The 11,761-nt window shown below is 41.7% G+C and overlaps 2 protein-coding genes across 2 annotated transcripts; one reads left to right on the plus strand and one right to left on the minus strand.

Annotated features, from left to right (window-relative positions):
- The first annotated feature begins 270 nt into the window (after positions 1–270).
- terfa (telomeric repeat binding factor a) lies at positions 271–10,131 on the plus strand. The gene is made up of 12 exons (XM_060071093.1): positions 271–470; positions 730–825; positions 951–1,081; positions 1,233–1,317; positions 1,561–1,703; positions 1,981–2,111; positions 5,187–5,669; positions 6,652–6,711; positions 6,989–7,075; positions 8,309–8,382; positions 8,906–8,946; positions 9,152–10,131. The coding sequence occupies exons 1-12, from the start codon at positions 296–298 to the stop codon at positions 9,308–9,310; spliced, it is 1,665 nt and encodes a 554-aa protein (XP_059927076.1). The 5' UTR covers positions 271–295; the 3' UTR covers positions 9,311–10,131.
- nip7 (NIP7 nucleolar pre-rRNA processing protein) lies at positions 8,667–11,760 on the minus strand. The gene is made up of 5 exons (XM_060071095.1): positions 11,604–11,760; positions 11,414–11,500; positions 11,175–11,313; positions 10,592–10,732; positions 8,667–9,661 (listed from the first exon to the last, which is right to left on the minus strand). Exons 1-5 carry the CDS (start codon positions 11,657–11,659, stop codon positions 9,542–9,544), a joined length of 543 nt encoding a protein of 180 aa, XP_059927078.1. The 5' UTR covers positions 11,660–11,760; the 3' UTR covers positions 8,667–9,541.
- Between the last annotated feature and the right edge of the window lies 1 nt (position 11,761).

The raw sequence follows: 11,761 nt of genomic DNA on the forward strand, positions 1-11,761 counted from the left end.
AGGTGCCTGATTGGTGCAGCAGTCGAGAGATGTTCCATTTCAACAAGGGGGTGGACGTTATTTCAGGATACTGAATTGTTTCAACTGTCCTGTGTAAATAATTACGAAAAATACAATAACAATTTGCATAGTCTGATTATTATAAATGTTTTACATTTTACGATCAAGATTATACTTATTTTATGAACATAAAAAGGCGGTTAAATATCTCACTGTTATCCAGTTGGTGGCGGTATTGCATGTAATAGCTGGTTGTCCGTGCAGCAAATAACACTAGAGAAGAAGTGGACCGGAAATGTGCTCCGCTGCTGTCAACATGGAGGGCAACATTATTGAGGAGCCAACAACGCATCAGCAACTGGAATGCATAGTCAACCGCTGGCTAGTGGATTATTATTTTTTCTTGGCTATAGACGCCGTAAGGAATGACAAATATTCCGAATTTTGTGAGGTCAGAGACGTCTTGGAACGTGAGTAACGACTATGCATTCACTGAAAACTTTTACCGCCAATTTGCTAAGTTACCTTTGTGCCACTATTGTTAATGGACCAGACGCAGCCTGTATGTCAATCCACTTACAATATATTTACAAATAAGGCTTGATAATGCTGTTTTGCGTAGCGTTTTGCAACCTTGTTAGCGCCAATCAAACTGTGTGTGTGTGTGTGTGTGTGTGTGTGTGTGTGTGTGTGTGTGTGTGTGTGTGTGTGTGTGTGTGTGTGTCGCAGGTCTACTTCACCGTCCATTAGAGTGTACAAAAGCAATTCCGTCGAAGATTCGAGTTCTCCAGTTTCTCTCGAGGATAAATGACGGCGAGAAACTAGGTAATTATGGAAATTCCCTGACCAATGCCTAAAGTCGCACGTATTATCCGTAATATGGTGATCATTCACAATTATTGGTATTGCAATAGAATTTATTCCATAAATGCTCTATTTCCTTGTACTAGATATGGTCTTCGAATCGGATGACTCTGTCTCTCCTCTGGAGTCGGCTGTAGAGGTGCTAAGAAACCTCAGTGATAAATGCAGTATTTCTCAGGAAGTCATTGAGAAAGTATGCACTTCCATCAAAGAGATGGTAAGTATGTGTGCAGGTTTCAGAGGGTTTGGGTTTTGTTACACCAATGAAGATAAACACTTGTTTATTTCTGATTATTTTCTAAACGATAGTGTAGTTATTTTGATGGTTTGGTTCATGGTTTGCATACATGGCTTGTCTCTATTCTCAGTTGGTGGTGATTTGCCTGAAGAACGGAGAGTTTGAGAAGGCAAAGGAAATTCTTACGAAACATTTTTCCTGTGGGATGATGGGGAAGAAGGTATCATATCTTTTTTTATATATCTTCAGATGATTTTTAATACCTACTTGGGCAGCCCTATATTACAAATAAAACATGAGAAAGCTACGGTAATTATTAATTCATTGTTGAGCCTGCCAACTTATAGTTGATATTCAACCAACTATAATACTAAAAATAACTGTATTAAGGCCAGACATTAAAGGAAGTTCAATGTTTTCATGTATTTCTCTTAACTTCCATGTGTGGTCTGTCCTACAGAAAGCAATATTAATGGGGTTGGCCAATCAGAAGGTCCAAAGCCACGACATTCTAGAGCAGACCAACTTCAAGAAGTTCAAGGAGGACATGGTGAATTTTACCGTGCAACTCTTCCCCACGTCTGAGCCGTTCCTTCACAAGGTACGCCCCTCCAGGAACTAAGGATTAAAGGGTCCCTGTCTGACCGCAAGCCATGGAAATCTATCCTAATAGTAGTGCCATCACAAGTAAGCGTCCACCCAGATGTCTGTTGGATGGGAAAGTCAACCAGCCTACCAAGTTAACAGTCAACAAAAATTGTTAGACTGCTCTATCCACCATACATCCGGGTGGACATCATACATCTAGGCTAATCAACATCAAAAACAAACGTGTTCAGTTTGTTGACACTAGTTTGTATCACCTGTTTGAATGGCAGGCTGCAAAGCAACTTGTGGAGAAGCGGCTGGTGGACCTCGGAGAGTCCAACCAGGGGGATTCTGCGTTGGAGGAGGAGGCCTACCTGGCAGACGCCTCAAAGGACAACGCAGCGGTCTGCCTGATCTCAGGGTAGGGCATTTTCTCTCAACCTCTTCTATTAGTCCTGGGCTGCCTGCTTTAAACGGGCCGACCAGCCCTGTCTGCTGTTTATCCAAATGGTATCTCACTGGTATCTGGGGCAGGGGGTCACATCTTTGTTTTTGTGGAGCACTGTTTTTTTATTCAGTAGCTTCAAAAAGCTAACCTACAATATCACAAGGTAGTTCTGTGTGGAGGAGCACGCCTCTCCGAAGTATACTGACTGGGCCACGGAATTTAACTGTACTTGAGTACGGGTGGCATGCTCACACTAGCCAAACGATCTATACTTTAGGGGGCAAACATACTCGGGCACGATACAGATGGCCTAGTGTTAGTCGCCCTGAAGTTGTTAGTGGGTCAGCTGGGGCATCAAGTTTTCTGTAGCAGACAGCAACAGAGCAACAGAAGGGTAATGACAGTTGCTTGAGCACCAACAATTCAAATTGCTTGGTAACAAACTTGGCTAGAGGGATGTTGTAGAGCACTTCATGCATCCTTCTGCTGACAAGCTTAGTGGAGATGCTGATTTCATTTTCCAGCAGGACTTGGTACCTGCCCACACTGCCAAAAGTACAAATGCCTGGTTTATTAAAAATAAGATTACTTTGCTTGATTGGCCAGCAAACCCGCCTGATCTGAACCCCATAGAAAATGTATGGGGTATTGTCAAGAGGAAGATGAGAGACCCGAGGCCCAACAATGCAGACGAGCTGAAGGCCGCTATCCAAGCAACCTGGGCTTCCATAACCCCTCAGCAGGGCCAAAGGCTGATTGACTCCATTCCGCTCTGCATTGATGCAGTAACTAATGCAAAAGGAGCCCCAACCAAGTACTGAGTGCATATAAAAGAATATGCTTTTGAGAAGGCCAACATTTTTGTGTAAAAAATAACCCCAGGGGGCGCTGTTGCACATTTTCTGCAACATGCACGAATTTGAAGCGTGGACAGGCATGAAGTTAGCCTGGTTCTACCAGACTCTCGTACTTCACTTCATTTCATTTCATTTGTACAGAGAGTCTGGACCTAATCAATTGACAAACGTTAACTCACTTGAAGGCGGGTGTCTGTTGAAGTTTAAAATGATTGGATCTGCCCAGTGCCACTCTGGATCTGCCATAACCAATCGCTAACGTTTGGTTGTGACGTATGTCATGCGCCGGGAATCACGCGCAGGTTGTACACAAACCAAACACCTTGCGCGTCTGCACGAAAATGTCCGTCAACGACAGCTGCAGGTTTTGTTCGTCGAATTTAATTTATCAGGGAAAAATTGCACATTGTAAATCAACTACCGACCTACAACAACAACTCAAACTGGCGTACGACTTTATCGTCATTGTTCTCAGACACGCCCTCTGTTCGCTGATTGGCGGCCGCTGTGGTGGCACCAGAAAACCAAATTACATACAGCAGGTCCAGACCTAGTACTGAAGGGAAATTCAAATTGAGCGGAAGTACTTAGGCGGGCGGAGCCAGGCTAGCATGAAGTCGTTCACTTGCGGAACATGCATGAGCTTAAAACTTAAGGTTTGGATCGTAATCGATCACTCGGATTGGGGGTATTCGTTTTGTGACACCGGGCGCACGTTAAGTGGCTGGAGCGAATGATGGTTGACGGTTGATATGCCTCTGTGGTGGCATAACGAGTGCGCAACGAGCGCGCAGAGCCAACACTATTCCGCACCGAGTGACATGATGCAGATATGAGGATGACAAATTAAAAGCAGGTTGCTGTCGGGCGCTTCTTCCCGCGGCACGCTGCGCTTGCACTTGAACTACAAACTGCTGCCGCTTCAGTTGCCCAATACTGTCGGCTCTGCGCTCTCGTTGCACAGTGGGCAGCGGGCTTCAGATCGCACCAGCATCACACTAAACGTAGGTAAAGGGTCCTAGGATCGCCCCAAATTGGTGTCCTAATAAATTGGGCTCCTTAACCCACTACAATTACCCTTACGCTGCATGTAAATCCAGCCAAGTTACTGCAATCACACACACTTCACATACAGGCATTAGTTGTTCATTGTTTATTTCATACTGCAGTAAAAAAATCTAAAACGGTGTGCATTATAACAAATACATTAATAAAAGACAAGGCCCCCGCACCTTGATATTAAATGTGCTTAATAAATACATTTTATTTTATTTTATTTTATTAGCATTTGACAGACCGATACAATGGATAGGGCGTTTGGTAAGGTCCACCACCGTTGCTCCTCTCCTCATAAACAGCTACAGACAGTGTTTAACGTTGATTTACCTTTGAGCATTTCTTATTATAGGCTACTGTGTAAAATGCTGTTTAGAATTAACGTTTGTATCAAGAAAGAAAGAACCACGAGTGACGCTCTTATTCCCGCTCTCCTTGCCTGACAGCGATCTAGTATCTAGGATCGATTGCTCTTCCTTGGGTCCCCGGATGTTAACACTGAATTTCATACATTGAATTTTTTGCCGGTGACCTTGGCATGTTGAATTTAAGGACGTTGAATATATTTAAGTTGAATATTTTTACGTTGAATATTTGATTTTGAATTTTTTAACAAAATAAAAAATAAGGTTAAAATGATTTGTGCTTAATTTAAAGAGTTATATTCAGAGGCAAACAAATCCAGAGACGTTATTTCAATGCGTAAATATTCAGTGTTTAGAATTCAATGGCTTTTTATTTTTAAAATCTGTTGGTACAGATTTACTTGCAGACTTATTTTCAACAATATTCAAATTCATTGAAATGCACCTTTATACCCAGAAATTGTGTCAGACGCTCCTCTTGAGTCACCTTTTTGTATTAAATTAAATCTACAAGTCTAATTCCTATTTTCTAGGGTAGTGGTTAGGGTCTACGATCAGCATAAAGTTTCTGGGTACTCTATCTCCCTGTAGGCATCCTTGAGAAAGATGCCTAATCCCTACCTTCTCCTAAAATAGAAAATTCTGAATTGGCTTGAATTGCTTTCGATAAAACTTCTTCTGTTGACTAATAATGGCATTGTTAAACCGGAATAAGCAAATGTCATTTTTTAATCTTATAACTTTGACCCTGCCTTTCCTCTCTGTCATAGATTAGCCGCTCAAGACCAATTCATCGAGAAGTATAGACTGATGGCAGTGTACACAGCGTTATCGAAGAACTCAAATGAGACAAACTGGGAGCGCGTCTCCCAGGACCACATCAAGGACCACCCTGGCAGCGACACAGTATTCTGCGATGCACAGTTGCGACCAGGGCGGATCTCCCGGGTGGACTCGGGCAGCCCCAGGGAGGCCTGTGTGGTGGGCAAGCCGCCAGCGACTGAATCCCCGTCCCAGAGCCATTCCCCTTCATCACGGGGGCCGGGCGTCAGGCAGAGGCCCCGGCGCTTGTACAGTGTGGCCCAGCTGGTACAGGAGTCTGACAGCCAGGTCAGCACTCAGGAACTGGACGCAGAATTTGACTCGCCAAGAGTGGAGGTGGAGTCACGTGCAGCGGAAGGGTCTCTGCTAGAATCAACCCATAAGAAGAGGCGGGTGACGGTGACTTCTAAATCGCCACAGGAGCTGCAGAGGTGAGTCCCCTGCCCATCCAGCACGTACCTACATCTGCTTCTAGAGGTATTGGTTTGTCATACATTTTTCTGTCCTGTTATTGCTATAATGAGTTTAATACGTTTATTTTGAAATACTTAAACAATTACCAAACAAATGTATCAATCTAATGTACCGTAATCCAGATCAAAAGTGTTGCCTAATCCTAACGCTTACAACAATGGGACACTGAGAACTGAGGCCCAATCACCTGTATGGGTCCTGTGTGTCTAGCAGTGTGTACATGCCCAGTAGACGGGGCCATCGGCAGCAGCATTCCTCTATGTAGAGCCATTGTTTGTTCAACCTTTCTACACAATTTGGGTATTGCCAGGTACCTCACAATTCAAATCAATTTGATTCTTTATTCGATTAGATTTCGAATCGATATTGATCCAATTGCTTCGATATCGATTCAATAATATGTGCAGATGACAAAAATACCTCTATTAATTTAGAATTAGCCATTTCAAAATGAATTAACCATTTCATTGTGCTTTAACTAGCAAAAACGGAATACACCATTGTATAGTATTGGTCCTGAGCTAAACTTGCCTCATAAAAGTAATAATCATAACATGGACAAATGTAAAAGGGCATGCACATTTAGGAATACTCGCTTCCAGATAAAAAAAGACTGAGTATGCTTTTTTTTCTGTTTTTTATGGCGATAATCGATTTCAGAAAAGTTCTGAATCGAGAACAATTAAATTGCATTGATGAGTCGATATTTTTAGCCAGCCCTAGTAGAAGGGTACCGGTTAACGAAGTACCATTTAAATCTGATGACTTGCATTTTTCAAAATGTTCTTTATGGTTTTAAATAGCTATTTATAGCTAAGTGCATGCTCTTGTGTACTCTCTTAACTAGGAGGAACGGCTCTGTGTTCCACCTTTTTAACTGAAACTTAGGACGGTCTTAACAAGGATGCAGGACTTTTAACACAATCCACTGACTTGCAGATGGGCGGCAGCATCATCGGAGGACAGCAACTCGGATATTTGCAGGTCCTCACCATCTACGTACGTCAACGTTCCTTCTCAAGTGTGTGGCTGGTTGGGTGACCTGCTATTGTTTTGATTAAACCTGAACATTTGTATTTAAAGTTATATTATTAATATTATATTATTAATATTAAAGTGTATCTAAAACTTTAAATTTGGGACTTCTAATCCTGGCAAGTCTTGAGCGGACCAATGCTACCGCAGCCTTGGCTTCAGTTCCGTGTATGAAATGGATGTGGGCAGGCAGTGTACGGAGTCTAAAGTGTTGACATTGGAAAACGTATCTCTTCCACAGTGAGTCCCGTGACGACAATGAAGAGGATCATTTGGCTATCATAAACCCCTCCGGCCCAACACCTCAGAAGACTGCCAAGACAAAGGGGTTTGTAGGAATACAAGTATCATAGTAGCAATATCCCAGATTATTATTATTACAGATTTTCACTCAGTGATGCGCTACGCGAATCCATAGACCATTTAGCTATTGGATTGCTGTGTTACCAGAAGGTTGATGTTGATTTTGCCATTTCAAGATGGATGATGGGTTGATTAACCTACCAGCAAAACCAGTGGATTCTGCAAACTGTTAGGCTGGTCTATCCATTATGCATCTGGCTTTGACAATACCAATTTAGGGTCGATTTTGAAATGGCATCAATGTCACACCTTGGGGTAAAATATATATTTTTTTTATTAAATATTTTTTAATTTCTGGTGTTGGGGAGAGTATTTGCTGTCCATCAGTTATCATTTTAAATTTATAGAAACTTGAATTATCTTGTGAAACGGGCACTATCTGTTGTAATACTCTGCACGAACATGGGAGACCATTTATTACGTGGCTGCAAGGTCGTTTTTGCATAGTGTTCTCCCCAAAATTTGGAGGTTTAACTAGACGAGCAAGCCTTTCACCTTTTTTCTTAGTATCAACCACGGCTGCCATACTTGAAGTCTGATACCGATATTTCTGCAGAAGGCTGATATTGGCAGTTACTATCGACTGTCCAATCTATTGGTCGGGCTCTATCTAAATGCCTCATCAGTTTCAAATTTCGACATACATCAGCCATATCATTAAAGAGCTTGCGACTATGCTTTTGTGTTTACCGTAAACACAAAATAACAAATAACTTGTTGGTAGTTTTGGCTACTAAGAATTGTAGCCAAAACTACTTTTTCTCAAAGGAAAAGAGGGATATCGGCTGATGTTCAGCCCGACTGGTCACGTACCACAAAGATCATGACCATGACATAAGAATAACAAAGCAAAAGTGCATTCTGGATTCATGAGGCTGCTGGCCAGGCGAAAATGTGTGTCCTTACTAAATTAAAGATTTCTCTCAATAGGAAAATTGCAGAAATCAAATATGCAGTCATTCAGAGACTGATACCCAAATTGTCATTTTGGAATTAAACCGATAGGTTGCTTTTAGTTGAAGACGTTCTCAAGATTATTTAATGGCTCCCCTAGCGTCTCCCACCGCAAGTGCAGACCAAGCCATTTGAACACGCATTTAAGGAATTTAGCAGACGCCATTATCAAAAGCATATTTGTTATATAAATGTATCAACATCTACAGCAAGTAGATGTACTGACTAGTTTGTGTCCCCTCAGAAAACTACTGGACAGTGCAAGGGAGTCAAAGGAAATATGGAGCGAAGAGGAGTCTCTGTTCATCTCAAAAAAAGGTAAACCTCTATTGTTTTAATGCGGCTTCAATAAAGGCCTATATACTTGTATATAAAGATACGGTGTTCACGTTGACCAAATGGTAGGTTAGCCGAGCCGAGCTGATGAAACTTCTCCTTTTTGGGGGGTGCACGTAACCCACAGCAGCGGTCTCTGTGGGCATTGCTGGTGACGGAGCTACCCAGAAGAGTATTTGAACCAGTCAAGTGATTGTAGGAAGCCAGGGAATGCAACTTGTTGTGCCCTCCCAGTCCTCCTTGGCAACAAAAAATATAGTCAAGGATTGCTGTAGGAAAATACTTATATATTTTATTCCTTGAATAAGTTATGGTTTTCATTGGATTGCCGAGTTGACTAAAACATGCTGGAGTTGTGAACCATGTGTTCCTAGTATAGTCTTTATGGCATAAGAATTTCCGACTACACTGTCTGGGCCCAAATGATACATTTTGTTGACCCGGTCCAGTGAGAATGTCCCCTTACTGAACTTCTGTCTATTTCTGTATAAAAAAAAAAAAACAGCGCCGAAAAACGACATGTATTCGGGGTCAAACAGCAAAAAGGTAAGAGGAGCTGTCCTGAATGGTATTCTTATCGAGTCTGTTCTTCACCAGGTTTACCTTATTGAGGAGTATTCTGCATAACCTTAGACATACCTTTTAAGTATCATTACTTCCTCAGGGTAGGGGATTATACAGAAAGCTATATTTTTACGTTAACTTCACTTTACAATTTAACTCGGCTCTAAACCCATGTCTTGTTTTTCAGTCCTGGTCGGAGGAGGAGAGCAACATTTTAAAAGAAGCAGTAGCCAGGTTTGGTGAGGGAAATTGGGCAAAGATCATGGGAAAATACAAGTTTGAAAACAGAACAAATGTCAACTTAAAGGACAGATGGAGAACTATGAAAAGGTTGAAGTTGGTGTGAACAGAAAAGCTCACTTTATGAATATAAGAAATTTGTGTTCCTGTTTTTAAATCATTTGTGCTGCAGAAACAAGGATATTTAACCTACGACAGTTTCGTTCTGAAGTCAAAATTGATTACTTTATTTTTTACAAAAGATGAGACTTAATTGAGGAAAGGTACAGAAGTGGCACTGGATGGAGAATGAGGGGGAAGTCATGTTAACGCAGGTCAAGAAGGAGTCAAATAGATTTTATGTCAATGTATCCTCGTTCCTGATAAACTCTCCCACGTCCGCTTGGTGGAACACCACGATAGACATGGGATCCATCCGCCGGCACTCCTGCGTCGTCTTGGCTGCCACACCAAAACCCTGAGGGGGGGAGGGAGGGAGGGAGGGAAGGAAAGTACCACGTTACCTTTATGATTAACAGACCAGCTGACTTGGCTGGATACTACTTTTTTCTGATTTAATGCCTTATACCAACATCTTGCATAAAACTACACGGTATGTGGAACCAAGTACAGTTGTCACTGAATCCAGTTTACATGCTCGAGCCTACAAACCAATTTAGGTAGTGAGTGCATCCAGGACCCGATCTAAGTACGTTTGACCAGTGACGACCACGATAATGCATCCCCACCTTACATTGTCCCCAGGCTTTCACATTTCATAACAATGTCTGGAACAGTAGGTGCCCAATTAGTTCTTAGCGAGTGAGGCAGCACTTTGTTACGTGGGTTGGACAGCTGGAGGAGGCGGGAGAATGCTTCGGAGGGAGACTTGTGTATCATTGTTTACTGTCAATTTCTTCATTAAAATACTTTCCATATTCTCCTCGTCATAGCTGTAATTCTAGTCATGTTCTTATTCTCACGTATACACAGCTCATAGGAATTATGTTGTGGGAGACAAGAATTCAACCTGTCTGCAGGCTGGAGCTTTTCCATTTTTAAGTCATTTACATTTGGGGCATTTAGCAGACGCTTTTATCCAAAACGACTTACAATAAGTACATTTGTCATAAGAAGTGAAACAATATATTGCTGTAGGTACAGTAAAGATGTTCGTAGAGCCAAGTGCAAGTACTAACAACCGCTAGGCTAACCCATTCCCAGTGTACAGCAATGCTAGCAGCTACTGCAGATGTTAGACAATTAAGTACTATGAATAGGTGCAATGTAGATTAAGTGCATACATTAAGTGCCAGGATGTACAACATACAATGGTCATGCAGGCTACTCTTCAGTCTTGAGAAATTAGAACAAACAAGTGGTGTCCTCCCACGGTAGCCCAACTCACCAGGGGCACGTCTGCCATGGAGTAGACCACTACACCCTGGTACTGATTTGTGTTCTCCGTAATCCTTCCCAGTCCGGACTTCAACACATGGTTTCCATAGAGGAACGACTGCTCCGTTCCTGGTTTCACCCAGACCTTGAACTAAAAAAGGTATTGTAATGTTTAGCAGGAAAAATTTATACTAATCTATAGGTTTGGGAACAGACCAAATATACAGGTATTTTGTGGTACAAAATGTGTCTACAAATACTTCTACCAAGTTGATATAAAATAATTTTAATGGTGTTTGGCAGGACAATTAAATCAGTATAAAATATTTCTACCAAGTTGAAAGGCACAGAAAAATAGGCATTTCGCAATACAAAATTATGAATAAGCATAATTCTACCAAATTGAGGTAACCTGTAGTTCATACGAATTAATTCAATAAGGCATTTGAGTGAAATAAGCCAGTAACAATACTGCCACCAAGTTGAAGTTGGCCCTCTGAATCAATAACTTTCGTTTGACAAGGACTCATGATTTAACCGTTTTAGCTTCGTGTTTAGAAGATATAATACAATAGGTAATATTGGCTGGCTACCTTTGCATATGGTGCGAGGAAATCCAAAGCTGTGATGTGCAGACGGAACTTTCCAGTCTTCGTGAATTTACCAAAGCAGGTTCCAACAGAGACAAGCTTGTCTCGGGCAACGTTTGTAGCCAATTTGAGGATTTTCTCACTGTTGGGGTTCAGATTAAATAACATTATGATTTGCTGCAACTTACATTTTTCAACCAATGCGTGTAGCAGTAACAAGTGATTGCAAAGTAAATGTTTACCTCATGTAGTACACACGGTCGTTGTGTAGTCTGAAACAGTAAACCCCATCAGGCCGATCTACAAGGAGTTTGATGTTTTCACCAATGCTGTTGAAGAGAGGCATGCATTTAAACCACTGTTAGCGAATAAGTAACAAGGTAGTCTGTCTAATTGCATTCAAGTTTAAAGTAGCTATTATGTCCCACTCACTATTTCGAAAGTTTTTCAAACATAGTTTTTGTCTCTTCATCCGTCAACGGCCTCATGATGATACTTGATTTGAATTGTCTTCTAACGCGATCAGAACCCTTTGCATGTGCTAACCTAAACACGTGGGTCACACGGAAGTTGTACCATACACAATGCTG

Source organism: Gadus macrocephalus, chromosome 14 (assembly GCF_031168955.1).
Source record: "Gadus macrocephalus chromosome 14, ASM3116895v1".
In the NCBI taxonomy this organism is placed as follows: domain Eukaryota; kingdom Metazoa; phylum Chordata; class Actinopteri; order Gadiformes; family Gadidae; genus Gadus; species Gadus macrocephalus.

Excerpts from the sequence above, each read along its gene's own strand:
- terfa (XM_060071093.1), top strand. The coding sequence starts at position 296 with ATGTGCTCCGCTGCTGTCAACATGGAGGGCAACATTATTGAGGAGCCA. Across the intron at positions 1,704-1,980 it reads CTGAGCCGTTCCTTCACAAG|GCTGCAAAGCAACTTGTGGA; the intron begins GTACGCCCCTCC and ends TTTGAATGGCAG. Across the intron at positions 6,712-6,988 it reads TGCAGGTCCTCACCATCTAC|TGAGTCCCGTGACGACAATG; the intron begins GTACGTCAACGT and ends TCTCTTCCACAG.
- nip7 (XM_060071095.1), bottom strand. The coding sequence starts at position 11,659 with ATGAGGCCGTTGACGGATGAAGAGACAAAAACTATGTTTGAAAAACTT. Across the intron at positions 10,733-11,174 it reads TCCTCGCACCATATGCAAAG|TTCAAGGTCTGGGTGAAACC; the intron begins GTAGCCAGCCAA and ends TACCTTTTTTAG. Across the intron at positions 9,662-10,591 it reads CCATGGCAGACGTGCCCCTG|GGTTTTGGTGTGGCAGCCAA; the intron begins GTGAGTTGGGCT and ends TCCCCCCCTCAG.